We start from the raw sequence: 26,210 nt of genomic DNA, 5'->3' as shown, positions 1-26,210 counted from the left end.
TTATATAGCTGATTATCATTTTAAATTATTTTTTGCTGTTGTTGACAAATTTTGTATCATAGAGATTATATGAGCTTATTTGATTAGTAAACCCAGGTAAAAAAAGTGGTTGATCTCATTATGTTTAATGCTGATAATTCTGAAGACAGGATTAAACCAACAAACTTGAGTTAGTTTTCATTTATCAAAGATTATTTTAGATTATATGAACTTGCAAAAATTTTGGGTTAGTTTTCATTATACTTCTGAGAACTTTAAGAACATTTAATTTATAAGCATTTGACTTTCCTTAAGCCAATTAAATAGAGCGCTTTTACGAACTAATACCATCCAGAGGTAGAACAAGATCACATATCTATGACATAATCATATAAGCATACAGATGAAGAGAACTTATAATTTTTATTTTTGTTTTGTTTTGAATTTTAGCAATGCCTCAGGTATGAAACTCAAAAAGAATAGTTGGATTCTTTTGGTTTTATGGTTTTAGCAGATGGACAAATTTAGGGTTACTGGCTCAGATGGCCAAAGTCTTTTACAAAAGACTTTTATACTATTTGTATGTTATAAGGATCCTTTTAGAACTGTTTCTGAAGTCATTTTGTCTTTTAGAAGCTTCTGTACATCAATCAGGGGCATATTCTATTGTCTCCCAGAAGTTTGGATTTCTCTCTTTTAAGGGTGCTGCTTTAAGGTGGATTGATCTAAGTTAAAGGGTCCCTAGCATGGCTTTCACTTATAAGCATATGAATAAGTTGGTAGAGACAGAATAAACAAACTTCGTAAGTTTGAATGACCAAATTAATTTTTTTTTAGCAGACTCTAGAGGGTCTTGAGGGGTATGAGGAAATTCTTCAGTAATAGCTCACAATTTAACTTTAGTTTAAGGGTGCTAAGAAACAGAGGGAGTTCCTGAACCACCTTCATTAGGGTTTATCTCAAAGGGTGCTTGACTGCCTGGAAGATTCAGGGGGCCTTCAAGGTTGTTGCTATCGATGAGAAGCTCAGCTACATTGGGGTAGATAGGTAGAGGATGGGGGAAAGAAGGCAGAGGAGAAGTACTAGGGACCATGGTCTGTTCAGGAGCTCCAGAAAGCTTTTCTACTTTGGATAGCCTCTGGAGAAGGTCAGAGCTGTCTTCAGAGAGCCAGGATTAGTTTCTTGTAAAGAAGAGAGTTTTGAATCATTTGATCGCTTGGAGGCCTCTGAATACCAACTGAAATATGCTTCTCATTGATTTTGCTTGGTTATATACCCCCTCTCCAGTTGTGCATGAAAATAAATTCATTTTCAAATTTCAAAGGATCTCCAAAGTGACCATTGCAATTTTATTTACTTATTTATTTTTAAAGATTTTATTTATTTATTTGACAGATAGAGAGAGAGAGCACAAGTAGGCAGAGCGGCAGGCAGAGGGAGAGGGAGAAGCAGGCTTCCTGCTGAGCAAGGAGCTGGATGCAGGACTCGATCCCAGGACCCTGGGATCATGACCTGAGCTGCAGGCAGATGCTTAACTGATTGAGCCACCCAGGCGCCCCTGTGACCATTGCAATTTTAAATGGAGATTACTCTCCAGATAACTCTGGATAGGAGAGTGTTAATACCGTGCAGAAGCCTTACCAAAGAGAATACCATTAGGAAAGTGTTAATCCCCTGTGAGTACTGGATAGAGTTAGGTGGGATGTGTGAATCCCCTGTGAGAAATTCTACCTAACAGAATTGGGTCAGAGAAGTTTTACTCCTCTGTACAAGCCAGCACCAAACAGACATCCAAATGAGAGGCTAGAACTTCAAGCAAGGAGGGAGGTTCAGAGCCAGGAGGACTCAGCACAGGAACTTGGGCTGTGAGGAGACAACAGAGCACAGAGGGTTCAAGCAGGTACCTTGCTGGTCCAACAGCAGCACCAAGTTGAGGTGGTGTGTCACTTCAGATCCCGCTTCTTCAGACACCAGAAATGTCAACCGAGAAAAGAGGCTGAGCTACAATTAAACAAACAAAAAAAAGCATTTATTTGGGGTCTCAAAACTGCAATTCAGGAAACACACATTTGGGCAGCAACCCAAGCAGTGCCCCCCACCAAAAGATTTAAAAGACAAAGGGAATGCCTATATATGTTGTATACAAAAATTTTTGATTGAAAAAAAATAAAAGAGGTTTTTTTTGTGATTGGTGTTGGTGGCAGAAAACCAGTCTTGGCTGAATATGATTGGTTACTAAGGCTATCACCAAGCAAAGTCTCTCTCTACAGGAAGTTACAAGTGTTGAGGTTAGGTCCTTGGAGTATTTGCTGCTTGGCCCAGTTCAAAAGTTCATGGTTCCACCAGGTGAGGACGTGCATAAGGCCCATCTCCTTAATGGCCTCCTCGCTCCATTTAAAAATCCCTTGACTCTGAGAAACAAACAGGGTTTTAGAGGGAAGGGGGGAGGGGGGATAGGTTAGCCTGGTGATGGGTATTAAGGAGGGCACGTCCTGCATGGAGCACTGGGTGTTATACGAAAACAATGGATCGTGGATCACCACATCAAAAACCAATGATGTATTGTATGGTGACTAACATAACATAATAAAATTAAAAAAAAAAAATCCCTTGACATAAGTGACCCCATTTCATTTCATCTTTCACAAGGGCTACCAGTTTTTTGTGCATCCACCTGATATTCTGTGAATATCCAAGCTTACACACACACTTTCAAATACTCAATTAGCAAATGTATTCCACAGGAGTCTATTGTCTTAACTGAGGTATTCCAAAGCCATAGTGTTTATGAAGACTTGGGGCGGGAGTTTTAGTGTAGGAGTATTGATGAATGTTTCCCCAGGGTCACTGTCTTGCAGGCTTACCATACCTATTGACACTGTTAGCCATTGCCGCACCAAGGGTCCCAGAGACGTATCAATAATCAGGTATAAGGAACGAGAAGTGGGTAAGAAGAGAGCTCAGAGAAAGGAAGGGGAAACTGATGAGTACCTATCTGCTGTCAGATATGACTCCAAGAATTTTAAAGGTACTGTCTTACTTCATTTTCCCAACCCCCTTAGGAGATGCTTATTATTCTCTCCCATTGTACAGATGAGAAAACTGAGGTGTAGAAAGGTTAAGTGACTTGCCCAATGTAACACAGCTAGAAAGTTTTGGAGGCAAGATTCACACTTAAATCTGGCTGATATCAAAGTCCCAAGCCCATTGACTTCCACCCTCTGGGAAGGACGAAGGGGAGCAGGTAACCAGGAGGGTAGAGATGGCTGAACTGCTCTAGGAAGGGGGGCGGGGAGGTGAGATCTGGAAAACGAGCACTTGTAACATTGCAACCACACCCGATAGGCAGAAACCACAGACGACATCCCTTCTCTGTCTCAGCACCTCTTCAGACATGTGGACTCTTCACCAGGCCACAGTCCAGGCTAAGACAAACAAACATAGGTGAAGTTTTGTCAGGAAAGTGAACATTCTACTTCTACGTGTGCTGCCTTCGTCCATTCCCAGAATCCCTACTTTGGTGGCTAAGTGGATATCAGTTATAATCACTTAAGAACATAACTAAGATTTACTTATTTTAGAGAGAGTGTGTGAGCAGGGGCAGGAGCAGAGGGAGAGGGAGAGAGATTCTCAAGCAGACTCCGAGCTGAGTGTGGAGCTGGACGTGGGGTTCGATCCCAGGACCCTGAGATCAGGACCTGAGCTGAAACAAAGAGTCGAATGCTTAACTGACTGAGCCACCCAGGTGCCCTGCTAAGATTTTTATAAATCAAAATGCTCGAAGAAACAAAACAAAACTAGGTGTGCTCTTCGGTTCTGGTGATGTTATTGTCACAGTCTGTTTGGGCCACTTTGACAGAATAGCACAGACTGAGGGGCTTAAACAATAAGCATTTCTCACAGTTCCAGAGGCTGGCAGTCCAAGATCAAGGTGTTGCCAATTCGGTTCTTGGTGAGGGCTCTCTTCTTGGCTTTTAGACAGCTGACTTCTTGCCATCACAAGACACAGAAAGAGAGAGCTCTGGGTTTTTCCTCTTTTTCTTCTTTTTTTTTTTAAGTTTTTATTTATTTAAGTAATCTCTACACCCAACATGTGGCTGGAACTTACCACCCTGAGATCAAGAGCCAGCTAGATGCCCCTCTTCCTCTTCTTATAAGGACACTGATTCTATCATGGAGGCTCCACCCCCGGGACCTCACCTGATTACCTTGCAAGGCCCCACCTCCTAATACCATCAAGTTGGACGTTACGGTTTCAACATTTGCATTTTGGGGTGACACAAACATTCAGTCCACAATACTAACAATAACAAGCCCATACACACAGAGCTTAGCAACTGGCAAAGTAAATTCACATAAATCACCTCATTTGCACCTTATGATTGTCACCAGTGAGTTAGCTATTTTTGTTTTCCTTGTTTTACAGATGAGGGAGTTGAGTTGAGAAGGATTCAGTGATTTCCCCAAGGTCATACCCCTGGTAAGTGGCCGAGGTGAAGTGCAAATTCAGGTCCTCTCATTCCAAATCCTGTGTTCTCTTAGCTGCAGCAGGAATTGGGCCGTTCTGCCCCTGGTATGAGCAACAGCAGTCTCAAAGCCGAAACGAGAACTGATGTTTACTTAGTGCTCTGCTACAGGCCAGTCTCTTTGAAAACATTATCTCTACGGTAGGTATTATTACTCTATTTTACATCCCTGAAAAAACTTAAAACTATCAGGTTTAAGTCACTTTTTCAGATCATGCAGCTGGTCTGTGACAGAACAAGTATTTGAACCAGGTCTGGCTGAACCTAGAGATTATGTTCTTAAACCTCTTCTCTTTGAAATGCTCTTTGGAAAACAGTATGTAAGATGAAAATATTCTGTTAGACATACTTACTGAGATTTTAGTAGAAATGGATCTCTTGCCCTTTTAAAAGCATTAGCGTCGTACAATGTACTCCATTGAAAGCCCTATTTTCTAAGCACTGCAGATGGAGGACAGATGTTTCTTTATGCTCTGAAAGGTCCACTCTATGTAGCTGACCATAATGAGATTGTATCTTGTTCTGAATGTTTCAGAAAAATGGCATCGGACAGATCATTCCAAATGAAAGCCAAATCAAAGGAGTTACTGCATAGATTTGATGAAAACAACAGGATGTTATTCAGTGGTTTGGGTGGGAACTTTTCATTTCAGAGTTCATTCTGAACCACACATTTTCAGATGTGTTTGACCCTAAAATTCAGCCTGAAGTCAGAGAATTGCATGCATTGTCTGATTGAGATTTCTGTGATGTCGTGGGGTGTCACAGGTTTGGGGCTTGCAATGCTGGACTTTATTTCACTATGATACAGAGTTACAGGTATAACGAAGTCCCTAAGGCCATGGAGAGGGAGTGGAAACTTGGACTTATGTAGACTATTCAGATGAAGATACTTTCTGTGAGTTCAACAGTTATACTTTAATGCCTGAGTATATTTTAAACACCTATTTGGGAAGAATGATTAGGCCTCTAAGATAATATTTCATAGGCTTTGTTGTGTTTCGGGGTCATGATTGCAACCCATGAAAAGGTTTTCAGGGCCAATACACCAGTGCACTTAAGTTTTGACTGAGCTGATTGCCAAGTTAGGAAGTCTGCTGGTATTCTACAGAGAATCCTAGTATCTCAGAGCCTGAATTTGGCCTCACAGACACCTAGCTCAGTGTTTCTCATTTTATTGAAGAGGAAACCAAAGTGGGCCCCAGTAAGGGTTAGTGACATTCTGGAGTCAAACTTAATACAACTGAGAGAGCATTCCCTGAAGACCTAAAGGACCCAAGTTCGAGGTAGTGTTTGAAGATTTGGTTGAGGTTTTGCAGAGCATCTAAGAACACAAACTCTGAAAACAGATCTGCTAAAGCAGATTTCTTTGCTTACTAGCTCTGTGTGTTTTGGTAAAACATTTAACTTCCTCCAGCCTTAGTTTTCTCATCTGTAGAATGGGCATAAGATTTTCATCCTTTAAATTCACCACATCCATTACACCTTCAAATAATGTACCCAAAGTTCTACTTCCTTATGCTGTTTCTTTACCCACAAACCTTCAATGACTTTTCATCATTTTCATAGTCTGTCCACAAAAGTACCCACTAGTAGTTTCTGGCACATACACTTGCAGTTAGGCATTCTGGGCGACCCACTGGCCCCGTGACACAGTTTACCAATGCCTAGCTTTCTGCTATTTATCATTCTGCACCTGCAATGTGCTAGGCACTGCTCTGGTTGCAGTAGATAAAGAAGTGAACAAGATTTGGTTTCTGTCATCAATTTAGTGAGGAGGAAATCTAGAAATAACCTCACTACATTGTCATTCCAAATAAAAGCACCTAACTCCAATTTCGGAGAAGGAAGGTGGTCAGAGAAGGTGTTGGAGACAAAATCATATTTCATCTTAGTCTTGGAAAAATGAATGGAGGGTTGACCAATACACAGATAGATGATGATGGGTAGATGGATGATAGATACTATTCCATATCTCCATGGAAGGAAGGAACTTCTGATGGAGAGAACAACATGGGCAAAGACACATGGAGGTTTAGAAAGGCCTGGCAAAGAGGACTGCCATGCAGTTCCATATGGTGGGCTTGCAGGAATGCATGTGGGAAGTCCAGTACCGCCCAGAGCATTTGGATTTTGGCCAAAAGAAAACCACTGGGGTCAGGTCACATTGCTGCTTTGTTACATCCCACAGGGCCCCAAAGGGCAAGAATATTAACCTTTGCAGTGAGTCACATGTAAATGACTGTGTTTGCCGAAGTCTCTTTCTCAATGTACTGAGCCTGGGGGCATCTTTCGTACTGCGTGACAGAGTGAAAAGTCAACATGGTTACATTTCTGCCGCTGATATCATTCTGGCCATGTGGCATTGGATTTCATTTTTTCAAGCTTCTTCTATCTAGTTACAAGAGACAAGACCTTTTCCCTTAAATCACGCTGCCTGGCTGTGGGAGGGCAGATGAGGGTGTGACATTGGTACGTGATCCCAAAGGAGACTCCTACTGCCCTGTTCTCAGCAGCGCCCTGAGTGGTGATGGATAAATCTTGTTACCAATGGGCAACTCAACAAGCCATCCTTTGCACAGTGACTTGGCTACCTGATTGCCTCCAGAGAGATGTAGGTGCTGCCCGCGGCATGGCCTGTTTTTTCAGCCATCTCTTGGCTGTCCCTCCTCTTCATCTTAGGCCAGAGAAAAGAGGAAGGAAAGAAAGGGCCCATGTGCTCCTGATGGGCCAGATTCTCCTTTTTCTGGTCCAGTATACTTCTCTCATTTGGAAGAGAACATCCCATTCACCTGTCAGCCAGTCGGATGGTCAGATACTTATGGAGCATCTCAAAGCCGGGAGCCCAGACTTCCGGGAGACATGGATGCTGTCCATACCAGCTTTATAGTCTAGTCAGGAATACAGACACTGAACAAGTAGTAGTTACCAAAGTGATGAATACCTCAAAGTAGAGCACCAGTTGCTATGAGAACACACAACAGGGGAACGTGGACATGGACCTGGTTGAGGAAGTGACCACTAACCCCAAGCACTGGATGAATGGGAGTTAGCTAGGCAAAGGGAGCAAGGAAGAGCCTTCTAGGCAAAGAGAAATACATGTGCAAGAGGTGGGAAAGCACACGTTTTAAAAGATTTTCTACCATATTTGGAGGAAAGGTCATGAGAGCTAACCAGCAGTGAGCACTTACTGGGTCAGACAAGATGCTAAGCATTTTACATAATCTCATGGAATCCTCCTAAAGCCCTATTTCCATGAAGGTGGGGCCCTGTTTGTCTTGTCCCCATTGATCCCACTGTATCCTCAGTACCTGGGGCGGCAGCGGGGTAGGAGCAGACGCTTAGTGTTTGTAGACTGGAGTTTACGTTTTATAGAAGAGGAAACGGAGGCTCAGAGAGATAAGGTTACTCAAGTGTTACTGGTGGAGACAGGCCTCCAAGCCAGGGTGGAGCCGAGGGCCTTCCCGGTAGCCTGCTGATCGTCTGGCTCTGTCTAGCACAATGATCTTGCTTTCCCTTCCAGACACGAGGGAGCCCAAGCCTAGGCCTGGAACAGTCCTGAGCTGGGCACCAGGACACAGAGGAGGTGCACAGCACATAGCTCCAGGAGAGCCCGCTGCGTGTCCGGTGAGCCCAGTGGGCACACAGTCTGCCGTGGGAGCTGGTACCCCGTTGGAGCCATACCCTAAATGCAGGGAGGAGCCGACATGTCTCAGTCCACCTAAGACTGGAGGTGTGTCTCTCCAACTGAACCTGTCTGCTGCTTGGACACTTCGGCGCAGAGCCCCATGAACAGAAACCTGAGAACTGAAAACTTGGAGGCATCCGTGGGCCGCGAGTCAGACTCTGGGCTCAGTGTCAGTGCTGATGGATCGGCCTCAGATTTCCAGCTTTGGTGTTACAGCCCAAGAGGGTCAAGCACCTCACGGGTCACCGTTTTATCTGTGCAACCTTAGGACATTTGTCATTCCTGGGAATTGTCACCTGAGCATGAGGAAGGCCCTCCTGAGAAGGTCCCATGTGCCCCGGCCTCGATAGCACCTCTTCACTGTTGTGCGATCTTCACTGATGCGGAGGCATGGCAGAACGGCTCTTTCAAACAATTCCATCCTCCTTCACTTGCTATTATGCTTTAGGTTCTCCAGTGAATAAAAGTCTTATTCATATGTCATAAAAATGAGTCATTTCAGAAACTCAAAAATAAGCGTATGATGTGCTCAAACTCTTAAGAAAGTTAATACTAACCCCAATCAACACTTCCTACTGAGCATTCTACGTAGATCAGAATATTAGAGTTGCAGGCACCCTAGGGAACACCCAAGTTCACCCTCTCATTAGGCTCAGTTAGGCCAGGTCCCCGAAGCATGCTGACATATGGCTCTGAGAGAGAAATGTGCTATTTTCATACAGGCCCTCCACAGTCACGGGCTCAGCCGGGGTCTCTGCTGATTATGCCGAGGCAGCACCCAAGCCATCTGGCTCATTTCCACCCTTGCAAAAAAATTCTCTGTGGGTACTCTTTTCTAAGCAGGAGGAATTAGACTCACCACCAGAAGAAAAAGGGCCAATTTTGTTCATCTTCCAGAAGAAGATAAAAACAACCAATGTGATTGCACAAAGTTGCTTGGTAAATAATCTTCCCTTCCTCAGCAGAGCTCAGTGGCGGGCGGGGGACAGGCAACATCCAAGAGCTGCCGTCCCACTGGGTGCATGGACCCTGGAGACAGCTGACCTGACGTGCCACTAGCCTTGAAAGGCACGGGTTTTGAAGACGCCAAAGGCAAATGCCAAGGGATTCAGTGCTTCAAGGAGTGGGTTCTTCACTTGACTTAAGGCTTTTTCCATGCTTAGCAGTGTATTCAGCCAAAAGGCAAAACCAGGGAGGGACGCACCATCAGCTTGGGGTGAGAAACACAGCTTCTTAGCTGGAGCATGGCATGAATTCAATAAGGACAGCATAACCCGCTCCTCCAAATGTCTAAATCAGCAGAACGCATTTAGAACGAATTTAGCCTGAACTGGGATTGGTAGTCATTTTGCAAGTCTAAAATGTCTGCCAGTATTTCCCTATAATAAATCAGGACTCTCAGGGTGTTAAACTGCAATTCTGTAGTGAAACCCAAACTGACAGCAAGCCTCATCCTCACCTTGAAACAAAAACCAAAATGTTAACCACTCCTTTTAATGGGATGAGGGTCTTTATCGAACATCTCCCACAGGACTCAAAATTCAGAATGGCATTCCATTCTTCTCATGATAGCAAACGTGCTCAGAGTTTAGGTTAGGACATTTAAATAAAAACTGCATTTTTCAAAAATAACCACATTTAAAAATACATTAGCCCTTTGGATGAAATTTTATATTTACACTAAAGGGTGTTTAAAACTGTTTGTGCATATGTGTGTGTGTGTGTGTGTGTGTGTGTATCAATCTTTTTCCAGAATATTCAGAGCCTGTACATCATAAAGGACAGTATTAGATACCGAAAACCTCAGCTGTACTCATCACTCCATCCCTTGCTTGCCACATGACCTTGACAGTGGGCACTATACAAAAAGTGGAGATTTGGTGCTACAGAGTCCCCGGTTCAAAACCTGCCTGTACCACATACTATGCAATCTCTTATATGACCTAACATGTCATTTAACTTGCCTGGACCTATTTCTTTTTCTAGAAGATGGAGATAATGCCTACCTTAGTATGTTTTAAGCATTAACAATGTTATATCTATGGCAGATGCTCAATATGGTAACCATCGAAGATGTCTCTTTCAAAGCCTAGTTTTCTTGTAGGTGAATTGGGGACAGGAACTGCTTTGTGCCCAGTAATGCACTGTGCAAAGGAGGGGTTGTTATCAAGATGCAGGACACAGCTCAAATGAATGCAGCTTGTTAGGGAATGCACAGGACCGGAGTTAGGGAGGCGGCCTGGGTGCTGATCTCAGCTCTTCCACTCTTTGGTTAAATATAGATTTTCTGGGCTTCTGAGAACCACCCTAGGAGAGCACAAAGAGTACTCACCAGGGGGACAAGCAGATAGGTGGCAGCTCCCTCAGATAGTGGGTCTGTGATCTCAAACAAGCCAGTTAGGTCTTCCTCTTCAGAAAAGTCTACATGGTTCCTTCCAGCTGGAAAGTTCTAGAATTCTAGAATTACATTTGGGAAAGAGGGAGCAAATAAAATGGACAGGAAGTGATTCATTGGCTCAGAGAAGACAAACTAGGACAGATATGGAGGAGGAAGCATGGGGCTTAAAGGGAAGGGAAGAGGGCAGTGAGCCCTGAAAACCAGAGAACCACCTGTGAGTCTTCATACCCCAGGGTGGGGGGAGAGAGGAGGTAGTGCTGAGTTGTGTTCTCTACCTACACCTCTGTAGAAACAGGCTTTGCAGGCCTGTAGGTTGAATAGGATTCCTCTTCTGAACAGTCATGAGACCTTGGAAAATGTTACAATTTCCTAGTTTGTTTTCTCATCTGTATAATAGGAATAACACACCAAATAAGGCTGTTGGGTGGATTGAGCTAGCACACATAAACAACCTGCCACCTGGCACATAGCATGTGCTAAATAACATTATTGTTCTATTCCATTATGCTATTTCCCCTTCGGGGATGGACACCAAGCTGAAGGAGCATAGACAAAATGATTCGATTTTTAGCTTTTCTCAATTTGAAATCATTAATGTGGTTCATGATGTATTGTTCTGCCCAGGGATCACAAGCCCGGTAAAATTTCCCCAAATCTCTTAAAGCAGACGGAATCAATTCTCCTTCACCGGGCTACTTCTTCAGGCTTTCCCTTTTCACAGAGCAATTGCTGGAGACTGGCTCTGTCTATTATGAAAAGGGCGACAGACTGTTCTCTTCTCCCCAAAACGATCTAAGTAATTTCTCTGGGAAGCACGAGAGAGACCCTAAGACAAGGATGTGAATTCAAACCCAGTTCAGGCAAAGACTAGAAGGAAACTCCCCTCACACAGGTGGCATTTGGTCCTCCTGGGGTTTAAACATTTGCCTTGGGTACTAATTTACACAGAACACAGTATCAATGAAATAATTGGAATTAGGAGACCAGTTAACTTATTTGCAATTGTTTCCATATGCAATTCTTGAGGTTGCCAGCCTAAGGAATGCAAATTGGTCCTACTCCCATTTAGTACATTCAAGAAGTCTCTTATTTGGAATTCGAAATTCTGACGAGAAACCACCTTCTAGGAAGGGAGACTCTTTTTTTTTTTTTTAAAGATTTTATTTATTTATTTGAGAGAGAGAGAATGAGAGAGAGCACATGAGAGGGGGGAGGGTCAGAGGGAGAAGAAGACTCCCTGCCGAGCAGGGAGCCCGGTGCGGGACTCGATCCCAGGACTCCAGGATCATGACCTGAGCCGAAGGCAGTCGCTTAACCAACTGAGCCACCCAGGCGCCCGGAAGGGAGACTCTTGATAAGAGAAAGACATTTATTTTGGTGAGTACAAGCTAAAACATCATTCTTACTATGACTTAATACTATCAAAGATGGCATTTAGTAATGGGTGAGGATATATAAGCTTGGAGTGTGTAATTAGGAAAATACTAAATAGCACAACCAGAGGAGGGGTTGAGGGAAAGCGAGGGAGAGTGATCTGGAAAGGCAGACGGTGGGGGCCAGGAGAGTGAGGTACTTCAGTCCTTCCAAGGGAAAAAAGGGAGGTGAGCCCCAGCAGCTGACAGGCCTGCTCATGAGGCCTGGGAGATTCTCTACTGGGGGTGACTGACAGAAATTCTATGCGCTGTGAGAACTCTCACTGTCCCTACAACCCCTGCCCGCAGCTGTCTCTACTCTTCAGAGTTTTGTCTTGGAAGAAGGGACTAATTAGACAGGTGACACAAAAGTTCATGGTATTTTTTTATTTTTAAAGATGTTATTTATTTACTTATTTGAGAGAGAGAGAGAATGAGGAGAGGAGCAGAGGCAGAGGGACAAGCAGGCTCTGTGCTGAGCTTGGAGCTTGACATGGGGCTCGATCTCACGACCCTGAGATCATGACCTGAGCCGAAATCAAGAGTTGAGCGTTCAACCAACTGAGCCATCCAGGTGCCCCGAAAGTTCATGATTTTTACTAATAGAAGACCAATTCCCCTATCTCTGCCAAATGCATATTGAATAAATAGTCAAAGCAGGTTTTTTAGGTGCCAAATTCTTACCTGCCTTGGGCACCCACATGTCTAGTCTGGTCCTGGTGCCAGGCACTGCATGAGGCTTTCTGAGTGCATCTCATTTGAGATGAAGTCACTGAGATTAAGGATGGGCCACTGAATTGTCAAGATCTTACCTCAGGGGCTGCATTTGATAAAGGCAAGGCAAGGAGAAACGGAATAAAGGGGGAGAAGTCGAAGCTGGTCACCTTCTATTTGATTTATTCTCATCTCAGCGGCAGAGGGAGGCAGAGAGTAAAAAATGGTGTGTGACAAGCCCTCACCGAACAAACAATAGGCACGTGTAAAAAGGCATACACAATTTAAGGTATTTATAAGAAATAATTTGAAAAGCTTCCGAGTAGCACACAGGCAGTTCTACAGAATCATTGGTATTTGGGAGGCAGGACTTATAATTCTAGTCCAGAGGATGAGGAGCCAACATAGGATGAGGAGAGACTTGTAATTTAAAAACGACCATGCATTTTATAAAATGACTTTTTTTTTTTTTTCTGATCCTTCTTTGGCATACAGACCTTTCTTCTTCTGTAAATATAGGGCTTGAGTTCAAGGTGTGACTCTTTGCTTTTGATCAACCGCTTTTCTGTAGAGCTCAGAGAGGAGGGGGACAGATTCTGTAGCTAGGCACGGGCTTTTAGAGAATCCTCAGGAGTAGGGGAGCATGCCCTCCCCTGCTGGCAGGCCCTCACCGCAGTCACAGTCCACAGTCGGGAAAAGCCATGTTGCAGCGTGGAAGGGAATGCGGAAGAATGAAGCCACGCTTCTGCATGTGCTCGGGGCTCTCGGTCACTGCTCCGGAGGCTGTGTCCCCAGCGTCCCGAGGTCCCTGCCAGTCCCTGAATGGCTGCTGACATCTTAGGTCAGACACTGGTTTCCTTTCCTCAGTGTCTCCCATTGCTCAGGCGCTTCGAGGTGGGTGCATGCCTTTCCTGAAGTACCGCATTTCCAGGGAAAAAAACACGGCCAGCCGGTGTCAGCAGATCACTTTCCTTTATAATCTGGTTCCGTATATGTCGAGTTGTGTCTTCCAGTAGAGAAAAGTCTCTGATCAGCTTTCTAACGTGCTCCTGAAAGTGTGTGTGGGGGGGTGGGGTGGGGTGGGGAGAATGAGCTTGAGAGGGAGACGGAGAGGGAAGTCTTCTATCCAGAAGGCCAAACTATCATGTGCTTATTTTGCCCAATAATTCCATTTTTCCCTTTTACTCAACCTTCTCAAAATTTTGTCTTGCAGTTCTTTACTTTTCATTTATCTAGTCCATATTTAGCATTAGTGCTAAACTAACAGTAAATGGAGAAACAAGAGCCAACAGGAGAGGGAGAGAGCTGGGTCGATTTGTGAACATCAGTCCCCAAGGATGAGCACCACTGGAAAGATGGACCTACTTAGAGGTGGGACAGATCTCGCCCCTCCCCGCCCCCTGCCCCAGCATATTCTAGGATCAGTCCAGCTCTTTTCGAGGGGCTTGTTATTTTGTGATCGTTGTAGCATATTTTGAAAACTCCTACTCTTGTTATGAGATCCACACATAAACCTAAAATCGATCATCTGGTGAATGATAACACAACTGCACAGGGACCAATCGGTACAGTCAACTTCTTCCAACATTTAGACTGTTTTTATTTGCCATTTGTTATAAAAATTGAATCTGTATTTTACACAAAAGGTACTTTAAAACAGTGAAGTTTACCAAAACCCACCAAATCTCAGGCAAAGGGGTTCACCACCAAAATGCAGATTTACACGGTAAACCTGAGGGTCAAAAACATTCAACTTACAAAAAAATCTTACATTTTCAAACAATTCATTACCAGAAGCAAAACCTGATTACATACATGTTTCAAAATAGGTGACAAAGTAACAAATTCCAGCTGTCACTGTGAAGCTAACCAAAGAAAATGCCTCTACCCAAGATTGGCCCATTATTTCACTCAGCGTGAAACATTCTGAGGAGCTTTAAAAATATTTAAACATAAATACTTAGGCTTACACACAACACACATATGCACAGACGTACCCATTCTAATTCTATGCCCTTTTGTATTTTTTAAATTGCACCATCTCTGTTAGAGATAATATAGAACATGCAGGAGGCATTCGTAATTGTTTTTCTCAGCAGTGGTGGATTATACAAGTCAAATGCAAAATTTAAACATGAATTAGGTACAACTGGAAACAATCTCAACTCAGTACTGTAGCTCATATATTCTGTGTTAATGCTTTAGTGTTGATGAAATTGTCCATATTAAAAAAAGAAAAAAGTTGAAGAGAATGCAGTCCATTACCAAAGGTACTGAGCAGATAGTTTCCAGCGGATGTAAAAAGTGATGGACCAGAAACAGGAAGAAACCAATTAAATAGGACTGCAGGTTTTCACTGCTTTCACATTCAACTAAAGATAAGAAATAATTATATCCAGGACATTTTCCAACAGCCATGAGTTTATACCATATCATGTATATAATGTCTTCATAATTCAAACGAGGATACTAAAGAGCTCCTCCCCCTCCCATCAGCCTCCCTCTTGTTTCCAGGAAGAAAGGAACGCAGATTTTGATGCAATATACAGTTCCTGGAAACAAAGTGGACTTACGGTTATATTCTCGTGGTTTTGGTAGGCATGAGAGATCATGGATTGAATCAGCTCTAAATACTGCAGGGATGGGTAAAGTGGAATAACTCAATTAGGCCTCATTAGAGGCCCTGGCTTCCCCCCAAATAAATACATGCTCAAGTATCACTGCGAGTTCTTTATCACAAATATATTCTGTTATACACAAGTGCTGACCAAATGTAAGGAGGTGAGTGATGGAGTTACCCACGCAGTTAGGACGATGCTAAGAGAATGTAAAGACGGAAGGAGCGTTTTATACAAAATACCGGGGAAGACAGCTGTCAACCCACAGGATAACTGTTTGACCATTTTAATGGTTTCTGAGCCCATCATTATGCAATATTTTAATTAAACATACAAAATCTGAATCATGAAACGCATGGGGAACAGAAACAAATATTGTCGCTCTCAAACAGTAACATTATGCAAAGAACTCACTGCCGCTTACCACCGCGCAGTAGTTAGCTTACCACATGAACGAGCTACGCCAAAGCGCTGAGCACCCATGGGTCTCTACTTACCCTGTTTAACGCAAACATTTGTTAAGTGACAGTGAAATATGGTGATATCCAGGGAGAAAGATGAAGACCGAGGATGAAGAATGAAAACACAGTATCTATGTGCCACACAGATGTATCCTAACACAGGTTAGGGAAAGAACACTATACCTTACCACGAGTGCTCAAAACTGCCCAGGGTGTGTGTGTCTGTGTGTGTGTCCAAGCTCACCTGTGTGTGTCCGTGTGCATATGTAAGTGAAATGAACCTAGGCCATGGCTAGCATAAGCCATCAACTTTGTTCCGAGTCCCATCCACGGGTATTTTTTTGGAAAATGCATTAGACATTCTTGGAAATCCTATGCCATCTAATGTATCCTAATTGAATACATCGCATTTTCCTCATTGAAGATCCTCTTAAATGAACATGAACACTCGCAAAATGAAGATCTGCTCCAACAATGCAGTAAACGTGGCATCCAACACCACATTTCCAGTATGTCAGGTGGCGGTCTCAGAGTTCATTGCATCAGTACTATGTTATTTCAAAAGCTACCTAAACACTGGTGTGTAAGCTTGGAATAAGACAGAAATCTAAAAACTATGGCATCAAAGAACAAGGTTTGTACCAGTAACCATACCCTAGTGTTTGGAAAGCAGTTTACAATATTCAGTATCGATCCTGATAAGTAATAATGTGCTTCCAGAAATTGAGAGAAGCAATAAGGAAGATCTAGTCAATGACTTTTGCAGGGGAACACAACCAGTGTGACTAGTCGTGCAGAAGTTCTAGTTTGTGAGAATGGTAGCAAATCTGAAGTTTGTTTTGAAAACTCTTCTTTCTGGAGGGGGATGGGATTTTTCATAGAGATTATGGCTAATTATATGGCCACAAACATTTCAATACCTCTCCATGCATCACATTCCATATTCCAAAAACTTAAGATTAATCCAATCCAACATTGAAATCCGTACATATGACAATTTTATTGTGAAACATTAAAATGGCCATTAACTTACATTAAAAAAACGAAAAGAACAAAAACCTCAGATAGAGTCAGAATCTGTTTTCTAAAGTCCTGGAAGAAAGTTTCATCAGTTATGCCTGGGTCCCTGAGAACTTGAATGTTCTGACTAAAGGCAAGTTTTGGTAAGAATTAACATTTTTACATTGTTCCTTCTCATTCAGAATAAAAATAAATGTTTTAGGCAGCTGTTGGTGTTTATAGTTTTATAGCTCATATTATTCAAATTACATTTGACACAAACAATTCCTTTTTCTGAGCTTCAGTTCAGGGGTGTGTGGCAAGTGAGGGGAGCTACATTTTGCTGTAATTTAAAGACTCACTTTTACCTTTCTGGAAGGGGCAAAGCAAGAAACAACATACCACACATCACAATTCCATATTCACAGTACTTTACCCATAGTGTTTTCCAGTTTTGTCTATGTGCAGTTAATAGGTTACTTCATAGTTAACATTCAAAATGAGACCGGCATCGTAATGCCTAGACCCATCAGAGAAAAACATGGTAAAAATGTACAGTTCCCAAAAACGAGTCGGTTGACTTTATTCATTTTACAATATGCATGATAATAAAAGGCTAAACACAAAGCTCTTTACAAAAAAAAGAGCAAAATGTATTCCAGGAAAGTTAGACAAAGGCATGAGATGAATTTCAGTTAAATGGATCTACTGCTTTGTGAGCTTTGAGAATTCTTAAATACTGAACAGAGGCGGAGTGTTCTACATTATAATCGTATCTAGAGATCATGCAGATGGAGAAATATTTTGCTTTAAGTCTTAATTTCTCCAAGTGTTTTGAAGTCAATTTTAAGGATTCAAATCTGTACCTCTCCCCTCCATCACAGTTTTTGAAGTAATTAAGAATTGTTACCCGTATGATAGCACAGCGACTAGGGAAGAGAGAGGTAGATGATGCGGCCATCCTCTTATAAGGAAACCCCCCAAATATTTCAGGGCAAGAAACACAAGGCTTGTGTTGTCCAAAAGTAATGAGCTGCAGAGTACAAAAACATTCTGGGGCAGGATGCACACAAATATGAGACTCGTAAGCAGCCAAAACCAAGTATATTAATAGTGAATTCTTAAAGAAATGCATGTGTTCTCTGTACCTTACAGAAATTATTCTCACATATTTTGAATCTAAGATTATACCATAGAAAATAGTTACATGTTTTACATTTAATATAAAAATGATTAGCAAATAAAAAAGGCTTTGATGATACATAAGAAGACATTTTAGGAAACAGATCAATTTTCAAGGTGCCCCGAGGGTGACATGTCCTAAGTACCCTGTCCTTTTCTATGCAAGGGCCAAACACAGGCACGTTTTCAGGGTTCACCCTTGTTTTGGGGCTTTTTTTTAGGGTTCATCATTGTTAAGAGAAAACAAGATGAAGGAAGACTCAAGCAAGCTGGGACAGGAAATAAAATCAAGCCAAGAAGGAATTCGGCCAAGCACAATGTACACCCTGCCTAAAAATATTTAAGAACATAAATCAAAGACAGTGTTGAGTATACATCAAGGACATTTATACTTATGAATTTATGGTCTAGGTGATAAATACCAAAACAGGAAGTCAGTGAAAACAAGTGTGCAAATAAGTAAGTAATGGGGACTGGGGGGAGGGATATGAAAGAATATCTAATCTTCAAGGTAAAAACTGCAAGGTAGAGATTCAGTAATTCTGTGTCCCCCATGCCACCCTCGAAGTGTACTTCTCACATCTTAGTAAGTTAAAGATCAGTTATTCACAAAACTTAAGTTCAGTGTTAACACTTTTGACCTGTTTAACTTAGGGCTAGACACTGAGTTGCTTTAAAGACATTTGGTTATAGTTAGTCATAATTATTACCCATTTTTCATCCTTATCACTTAGAAAATTTTAGTTCTCATTTAAAGCCCTGGGGCAAACTTTTAAAAATTATTTTCTCTTTAGGTCAACATTTATCTAAGCACGTCTACAAACGTTCTGTTACAGGGAGAGGAAGAGTGTTGAGCAAATTCTCCTCTACAATCAGACAGCTCCGTTTTAGGGACTGACATCCTTCCAGTTCAGGAGGAAGTGTTTCCAGGTAATTACCAATGAGCTCCAGATGAGTAAGGTTCGACAGCTCACCCACGTGAGGGGACAAACTCATCAGGCTATTTTTCCCCAAAAGTAAACACTGCAGCTTTTTGCACTGAAACAGCCCATCTGGTAGCGTCTCAATCTGGAAAGGGAAAAAAAGAAGCCAGTAAAACTGCTTTTCTATGGCCTATGATAATGCATTTGCTTATTTACACCCCTACCGTTTTCCAAAAACATTTCCGGACATTTATAGGAATCCATAGAACAATGATGATAAATTTGAAGGAGATGGAAAAGATAAAGGAAAAATAAGAACGTCCTGACTTGAAGTCAGCGCTGAGGCTACCATGAACTTCTAAACCCTTGCTGTATATGTGGGTGGGCAAAAGATTTGATTCTAAGCATTCTAACAAGCAATTCTCAAACAAAACCTAATTAGTCACCTAGTCATGGTCCCTAAGATAAACAACAACAACAACAACAACAGTATTTTAGGAAAATCATAATTATTCTTGAGGCCGAGGATCACAAATAACTTTTCTCAAGAATCCTCATAAAGAGTTACTGTGTGATGTAATGAGCAATATCCTCAAAAACATTGTGAGTACAGACACAAGGCTATTTCTAAGGGTTTCAAACTAGAGACTGAAAACTTCATTCTGTTAAAAGAAAAAAGTCGACTGAGGCACAGACAAGAAGACATGATACGTGCACATTTCATTTCCCTCTACATATACACTCCTGAGTATTTACCCTTCTTCCTGCCTTCTGGCAGCTTCAATTAAATCATGTAACACGGAGAAATAATTTAAAATATGATAAATAGCCTGAAATTAGGTCAACTCCTAGGACTGCTCAAATGAGCTGCTCCCCCATGTGGTGGGTGGATTGCATGTGAATTTCTAAGGGAGCCACAGTCCACATGTGAAAGTTGGTTGGAAAAGACATCCACAGAAGAGCTGAGATTGGAAAAGACATCCACAGAAGAGCTGAGAGCAAGCATCCTCCACTCTCACCATGCCACTGCGAGGTGAGTTTGCACCAGGCAGTGCTGGACAGCACACACCCCAATCTCTAATACTCCGCATATTTATGTACCTGTGGACGGGGCATCTTTGCAACTATGAATTAGTGCAGGCTCCTTCCTTGGTTCAGGACGTGGCTTTGTTAGACACGGGAATGAAAGGGGCACTCAAGAGCTTAGGCTGCTCCTCTGATGGGCTAACACAGTCCCACTGAGCCAGCTCTCCCCTGGAATTTCCAGGGCCATCCAGAACTATCTCCTCAAAAGAATAAACATTCTCTCTACAAACCAAAAAATGGTCAAACTGCATTCAAAAATGCTCATTATATTGGAAATTCCCCTCTCCTCCATCACCGCCACATACACTCAGTACCGGATATCCTTGGAAATAAATCAAATGATCACCATTGCTAAGTATGGCATTCAACAAAGCTCATCACTGTACACCAAAATACTAGGGATAAGCAAAGGAAAAATACCTACCCTTTCATTTCATTCTCTTCTCAAGAATACAGATGCAAAACCATACATATGTAGATTTCAACGTAGAGATGTGGCAGAGAGATGGGAGATGGGAGAAATGTAACCCCTGGGGCGCCTGGGTGGCTCAGTCATTAGCATCTGCCTTGGGCACAGGTCATGATCCTGGGCTCCTGGGATCAAGCCCCGCATTGCATTGGGCTCCCTCCTTGGCGGGAGGCCTGCTTCTCCCTCTTCCACTCCCCCTGCTTGTGTTCCTGCTCTCGCTGTCTCTCTCTCTGTCAAATAAATAATAAAATCTTTTTTTTTTTTTTTAAAGAAAAGAAATGTAACCCCTTTCTAATGCAACCTCTTCTGGTCATACACCTGCAGCTCAGAAGTAGGGTCAGTGACGTACAAGTCGAGTAAACAATCCGTCCTGTGCAACCCAAGCTCAACCCTGAGAGTGCCTATTAGTGTCTAAGCAATGACTTAAGCCAGCCAGCTGAAAAAAGAGGGTAGGCTTGGCTCATCTGTATTTGGTAAATGCGTGCAGAGAGCCTCCTTTTGTGCCAGGCTCCCAGTTAGGTGTTGAGGATAAAGTGCCGAGCAGGACAGATAGGTCTTCGAGAACCACAGTCTAATGCAGGGTTTCTCAACCTTGGCACTGTTGACATTTTGGGTGAGAAAATTCCTTTTGTGGGGGTGCCCTGTGTACTGCAGACTATTTAGCAGCAACCCTGGCCTCTGCCTACTAGAAGTCAGTGCTACACCCCTCCTCAGCTGTGGTCATCAAAGATGTCTTCAGATAAATGTCTCTCTGGGGGCAAAAGTGCCCGCATTTGAGAAGTACTGGTCTCCTGGGTGAGAAATACTAAACAGTTAGGTGAATAATTAGTCTGTAGTGGGTGCTGGGAAGGAGGGACGGTATCAGAGGCTGTGTCGGGACTCCTCCATCTCCCTGGTTCAGTTAGTTTCCAGATGCCCAGCAAGTACCTTGCTTAATCGGACTCCTTTCCACTAGGTGAATACCCTGAAGCCATTGCCATCACTCTCCTTCTGTCTGGCTATCAGTGCTACCATGTTCTCCCCCATCTTCTTTCAAATTCCCAAATTTGTGATTTTAGCGACTTCTCAGCCCCCTAAGACAGGAGAGGGATTTCAAAAGGCAGTGGGAGTGAGCCACTGGGGTCCCTCAGCTGTGCTGCTGTCAAGAAAGTGGGGCAAGGGCTGCGGCGAGCGGTTCTCCTTCCCCAGTGCCAAGTGTCCGTCTCGGGGAATTTCACTCAGTGTCAGCAACCAGCTGAGGCACAAGACCTTTTGTCACCTACCTGAATTCAAGTATGTTAAAGGAGGCTGGGGAGCTGTATTAGAGACACAAGCCTTTCCTTCAGTTCAGCAATTTTATCCTGAAAAGTCTACTAACACCTTTAAAAATAGTTTACCCTGGGGACGCCTGGGTGGCTCCGTCAGTTAAGCGTCTGCCTCCGGCTCAGGTCATGATCCCGGGGTCCTGGGATCGAGCCCCGCGTCGGGCTCCCTGCTCAGTGGGGAGTCTGTTTCTCCCTCTCCCTGCTGCTCCCCCTGTTTGTACTCTCTCTCTCTCTGGCAAATGAATAAATAAAATCTTTTTTTTTTTTTAAAGATTTTATTTATTTATCTGAGAGAGAGAATGGGAGACAGAGAGCATGAGAGGGGGAGGATCAGAGGGAGAAGCAGACTCCCCGTTGAGCAGGGAGCCCGACGTGGGACTCGATCCCGGGACTCCAGGATCATGACCTGAGCCGAAGGCAGTTGCTTAACCAACTGAGCCACCCAGGCGCCCCGAATAAATAAAATCTTAAAAAAAAATAGTTTACCCTGAAGCTTACGAGAACATCAAAAACATTTTGCCTTGGCCAATACATTCTATTAAAAAATTTTAGATAGCATTTATTTATTCTCAATTCATTTAACATGCTCTTTCCTAGACAATATAATATACGACCCAAAAAGGAAGAACTCACCCTCATGGACTACCGATTTCTTCTAAAAAAAAAATCGAAAGAAATGTTTGCAGACTATCAGGAAGATGATAGACTTCATATGCAGAATGGTTTTTTAACAGAATAAACTATAAATGAAACATGCAATAAGCTATCAAATAAACTGAAAAAAAGAGAGAAACTAATGCTACATCCTAGAATTCTCTGGCAACAAAGTTTCTTGAACAAAATGTAGTAGAGCCCCCAGACATCCAAGGAAGGATGGTCCCCTTCCTGTATCTACTGCTGACATTTGATAATTAAATACTCCCCTGTTTCCAGAGGCTGAGACCTTACTTCAGAATCTGTCTCAATGGCAGATTTCCCTTTTGTTTTTTTCTGGCCACTGAACACATCATCTCAGAACACGCTAACCAAATCCATAAAATCCAATCATTTCAGGAAACAAAAATGAATATTTCCATTTCTAAGTAGCGATGTCAACATAAGCTCTGCCACATAAATGATCTTCAGAAGGAATTTCTACTTCCAGCTACAAGTCTTTGAGTTAATAAAAGAAATGCATTAAATGCACAAATGTAGAAGTTGGAAGACCCAGGTGTAAATTGGAGTGGTTTTTAAGATTTGAGTGAGACTATTAAGTCTTCCCACCTTTCCTATGCTTCTCCATCACATTCAGTTCAAGTTTTCCATCACATTCAATACCATCATAATCCAATTACGCTTTGGCACTGGTATAGAGATGCTGCCTCCTCCTCTCCCATCTCCCACACCCATCCACACACACCACTGCTTCCCGCATCAGAGCATTTGGTTTGACGCATCTGAGATGCAGTAGAGGGAGGGTCAGAGTGGGAGCTGGAGCTCTTGGGTTCCATCCCAGATCCATCGCTAGGAAGCTTCAGACTTCAGGCAAATCGCTCTGAGCATCAGTTTCCGTATCAGTAAAATGAGGGCAGTAACTAGAGCAGAGTTGGAAAGTTTTTCTCTAAATGCGTAGGATAGTAAATATTTTAGGTTTTGTGGGTGAAGAAGCAAAACTGAAAATATTATGTAGGTGCTTATACAACAGGAGAGAAAAAATTTCATACATTTTTAAATGAGGAAATTAAAAATAGAATAACAATTGAGGATAATTTTTTTTTGTAATATAGGCCCACGAATGAGAACAATGGAATTTATTCATGGCTACTGAGATTTGAATTTCATAGTTTTCATGTGAGACAAATGTTATGTAAAAAAAAAAAGGGCGCCTGGGTGGCTCAGTTGGTTAAGTGACTGCCTTCGGCTCAGGTCATGATCCTGGAGTCCTGGGATCGAGTCCCACATCAGGCTCCCTGCTCAGCAGGGAGTCTGCTTCTCCCTCTGACCCTCCTCCCTCTCATGCTCTCTGTCCCTCATTGTCTCTCGCAAATAAATAAAATCTTAAAAAAAAAAAAAAATTCCCTGACCATTAAAAAATTTTAAAAACTGTTCTTCAGTTGGGGCTGTATACAAATTTAAAAAAGCATTCTTAGCTCAGGCTGTGGGTGGGTTTTGGTCCCATGGCACATGGTATTCCTTTCAGATATAAATCTTCATTTTTTGTTTTTAATTTATATTCCTACTTCTAAATCATAACTGATTAAACTTTTTCAAGGGGTTTTATTTCTTGATTGTATTCTCCCAACCCTTCCAAGAAATGGGTTACAATTAGAGCCTCCTTTGAAGGTGTCAGTTCATGCTAAATATCACTTTCAAGCTCAAGTCTGACCCCACCTACTGTCCAATGAACTTAAACCTGAACTTGACTGGCAGACTTCAAGGCATTCTCCATTCTGACCCACCTTCTAAATGCTCTCATCTCTGATTACATCTGGGCATGCCTCTGCACATGACCTCTATCCTTTTACATTTCCCCAACCCCCAGTGTTCTTAGGAACACTCCTCTCAAGAGTTACTATAAAAAAAAAAAAAAAAAGCATCTTGGGCTCCTGGCTGGCTCAGTCAGTAGAGCGGCTCTAATGTGACTCCCGATCTTGGAGTTGTAAGTTCAAGCCCCACATTGGGTATAAAGATTACTTAAAAATAAAATAAAATAAAAAGAGCATCTTGCTCAAATATATTTGGCAAACATTGCATATATCATACCTCCCTCTTGGAGAAGCACAGTGCATATTCAACTACTAAAGGCTCTGAGGAATCCTGCAGCAAAAAATATGATAAAAAGAAATGTTTAGTGTTTTGTGTGATAACACCTATTACTATCTTGTGGAAGAAACTCTAGAGTGCCCTCTCTGTGAAAGTCTGTCATTTGGGGGATGCCCAGTATCTTCAATGTTTGGAGAATTCCCTACCTCATCTTGGTGGGACTCTTGGTGGGAAGCAGAGTCCACTTCCCACTGGAGGAACTGACACCATATTCTAGTGTTCCCAGATCCTTTACAGCTTGAGTGTGGGGTGGGAGTTCAAAAGCTCTGCCAATCAGGTGCTCAAACTTGGACTTTAAATCGGGGCTAGTGTCACAAAGCAGCAGAAACCACGAATAACTTATTTTGTGGGAGGGCGAGGGCTGCAGTAGCAGCAGCATCCAGTTTTCAGGGTGGGATGGTCAGCGGCAGGGTATCCTCACCATTTTGCTTTTGTGCTATGCTTTTGACATTTTGGTTATCTGACTAATTTTATGCTTAATTGTTTTCCAAGCTTGATTCTGCAGCCTTTCAGTGATAATATGACACAACAGCCTTTCAATAAATGTCTTTTCTACTTAACCACAGAGAGCATTTGTTGACTCCATCCATGAGTCTAGAGTTGGTATACTGCCCAGCTCTAGAAGAGTATTTTAAACCTCTCCTTTCAGGAACCTTTACCAACTTTTATTCCAAATGGACGAATCAACTCACATTTCTGAGTATGTGCACATATCTAAATACTTAGGCATCCAGTTTGAGGTTTTATTTTTTAATTTTAAAAAAATATTTTGGCCTATGTCATAGAATCTTAGGAATCTCAAAGTTAGAAGGAACCTTGAAACTGAAACATGAATCCCTGATTCCCTTTAACAACACTCCTACCAAGTGGTTGACAATCTATATCTGGACAGTGTAATAAGAAATCACTTCCCCCTTCTCAAAGGTTCAATTTTTGGACAGCTTTTTGGGAAATATGAGAAATCTTTCCCCTGCTTGTCCTGGTTCTAACACTCATGGTTACTTGCAAGAAGATTTCTATTTAAGTTTTCCAAATATTTAAAGACCAATATTGTGAACTATTCTTTCTCCCTTCCCTCCCCAGTACTTCCTATCTTTAGGCTAACTGGTCCGTTGGAGTACTTTTCACCTCTCTGGCTGCTATCTCCTGAGTGAGTTCCACTTTCTCCATATCCTGATTAAATAAGTCTCTTCACAGTTCTGATGAGAGTGTTCCTCACCCATTCAAAGGTGTCATGGTCATTGTTATGGCTCTGGGATGCTCGGCAACTGCTGGTTATTAGACTTCTGAGACAACTCAGCCTAAGATATCATTCTATTTTGGCCATAACTGCCTTCAGCATAGGACTTTTCTTTTTTTTTTTTTTTTTTAAGATTATTTATTTATTTATTTGAGAGAGACAGAGCACGAGCAGCGGGGAGGAGCAGAAGGAGAGGGAGAAGCAGACTCCCCACGGAGCAGGGAGCCCAATGCAGGACTCAATCCCAAGACCTCGAGATCATGACCTGAGCGGAAGGCAGATGCCTAATGACTGAGCCACCCAGGCACCCAGTATAGGACTTTTTATGTGCGCCAAGTATCTTCCCTTACTCAAGATAAAATGTGTCTGATACTCGTACCTAGTTTCTCTTTTAGATGTGGTCAAGTCA

General features: G+C 42.5%; 1 protein-coding gene across 5 annotated transcripts in view; it reads right to left on the bottom strand.

The window, feature by feature from the left end:
• Window positions 1-252: 252 nt before the first annotated feature.
• Window positions 253-26,210, bottom strand: part of LRRC8B (leucine rich repeat containing 8 VRAC subunit B) — an 82,258-nt gene continuing 56,300 nt past the window's right edge. For 4 of the 5 annotated variants that reach the window (XM_081818748.1, XM_081818746.1, XM_081818747.1 and 1 more), the window contains one exon: window positions 12,884-19,045. In XM_081818748.1, the coding sequence (XP_081674874.1) occupies window positions 18,794-19,045 (252 nt within the window). In that variant the 3' untranslated portion in view covers window positions 12,884-18,793. Of the gene's footprint in view, window positions 1,981-12,883; window positions 19,046-26,210 lie in introns of those variants that run through there. The other variant, XM_031036064.2, reaches the window with a different exon arrangement.

The sequence above is a fragment of the Leptonychotes weddellii genome, chromosome 4, assembly GCF_054177405.1.
Source record: "Leptonychotes weddellii isolate Sample4059 chromosome 4, ASM5417740v2, whole genome shotgun sequence".
Classification (NCBI taxonomy): domain Eukaryota; kingdom Metazoa; phylum Chordata; class Mammalia; order Carnivora; family Phocidae; genus Leptonychotes; species Leptonychotes weddellii.
Note: the sequence above shows the minus strand (reverse complement) of the source record. Positions and strands in the feature narration are given on the sequence as shown.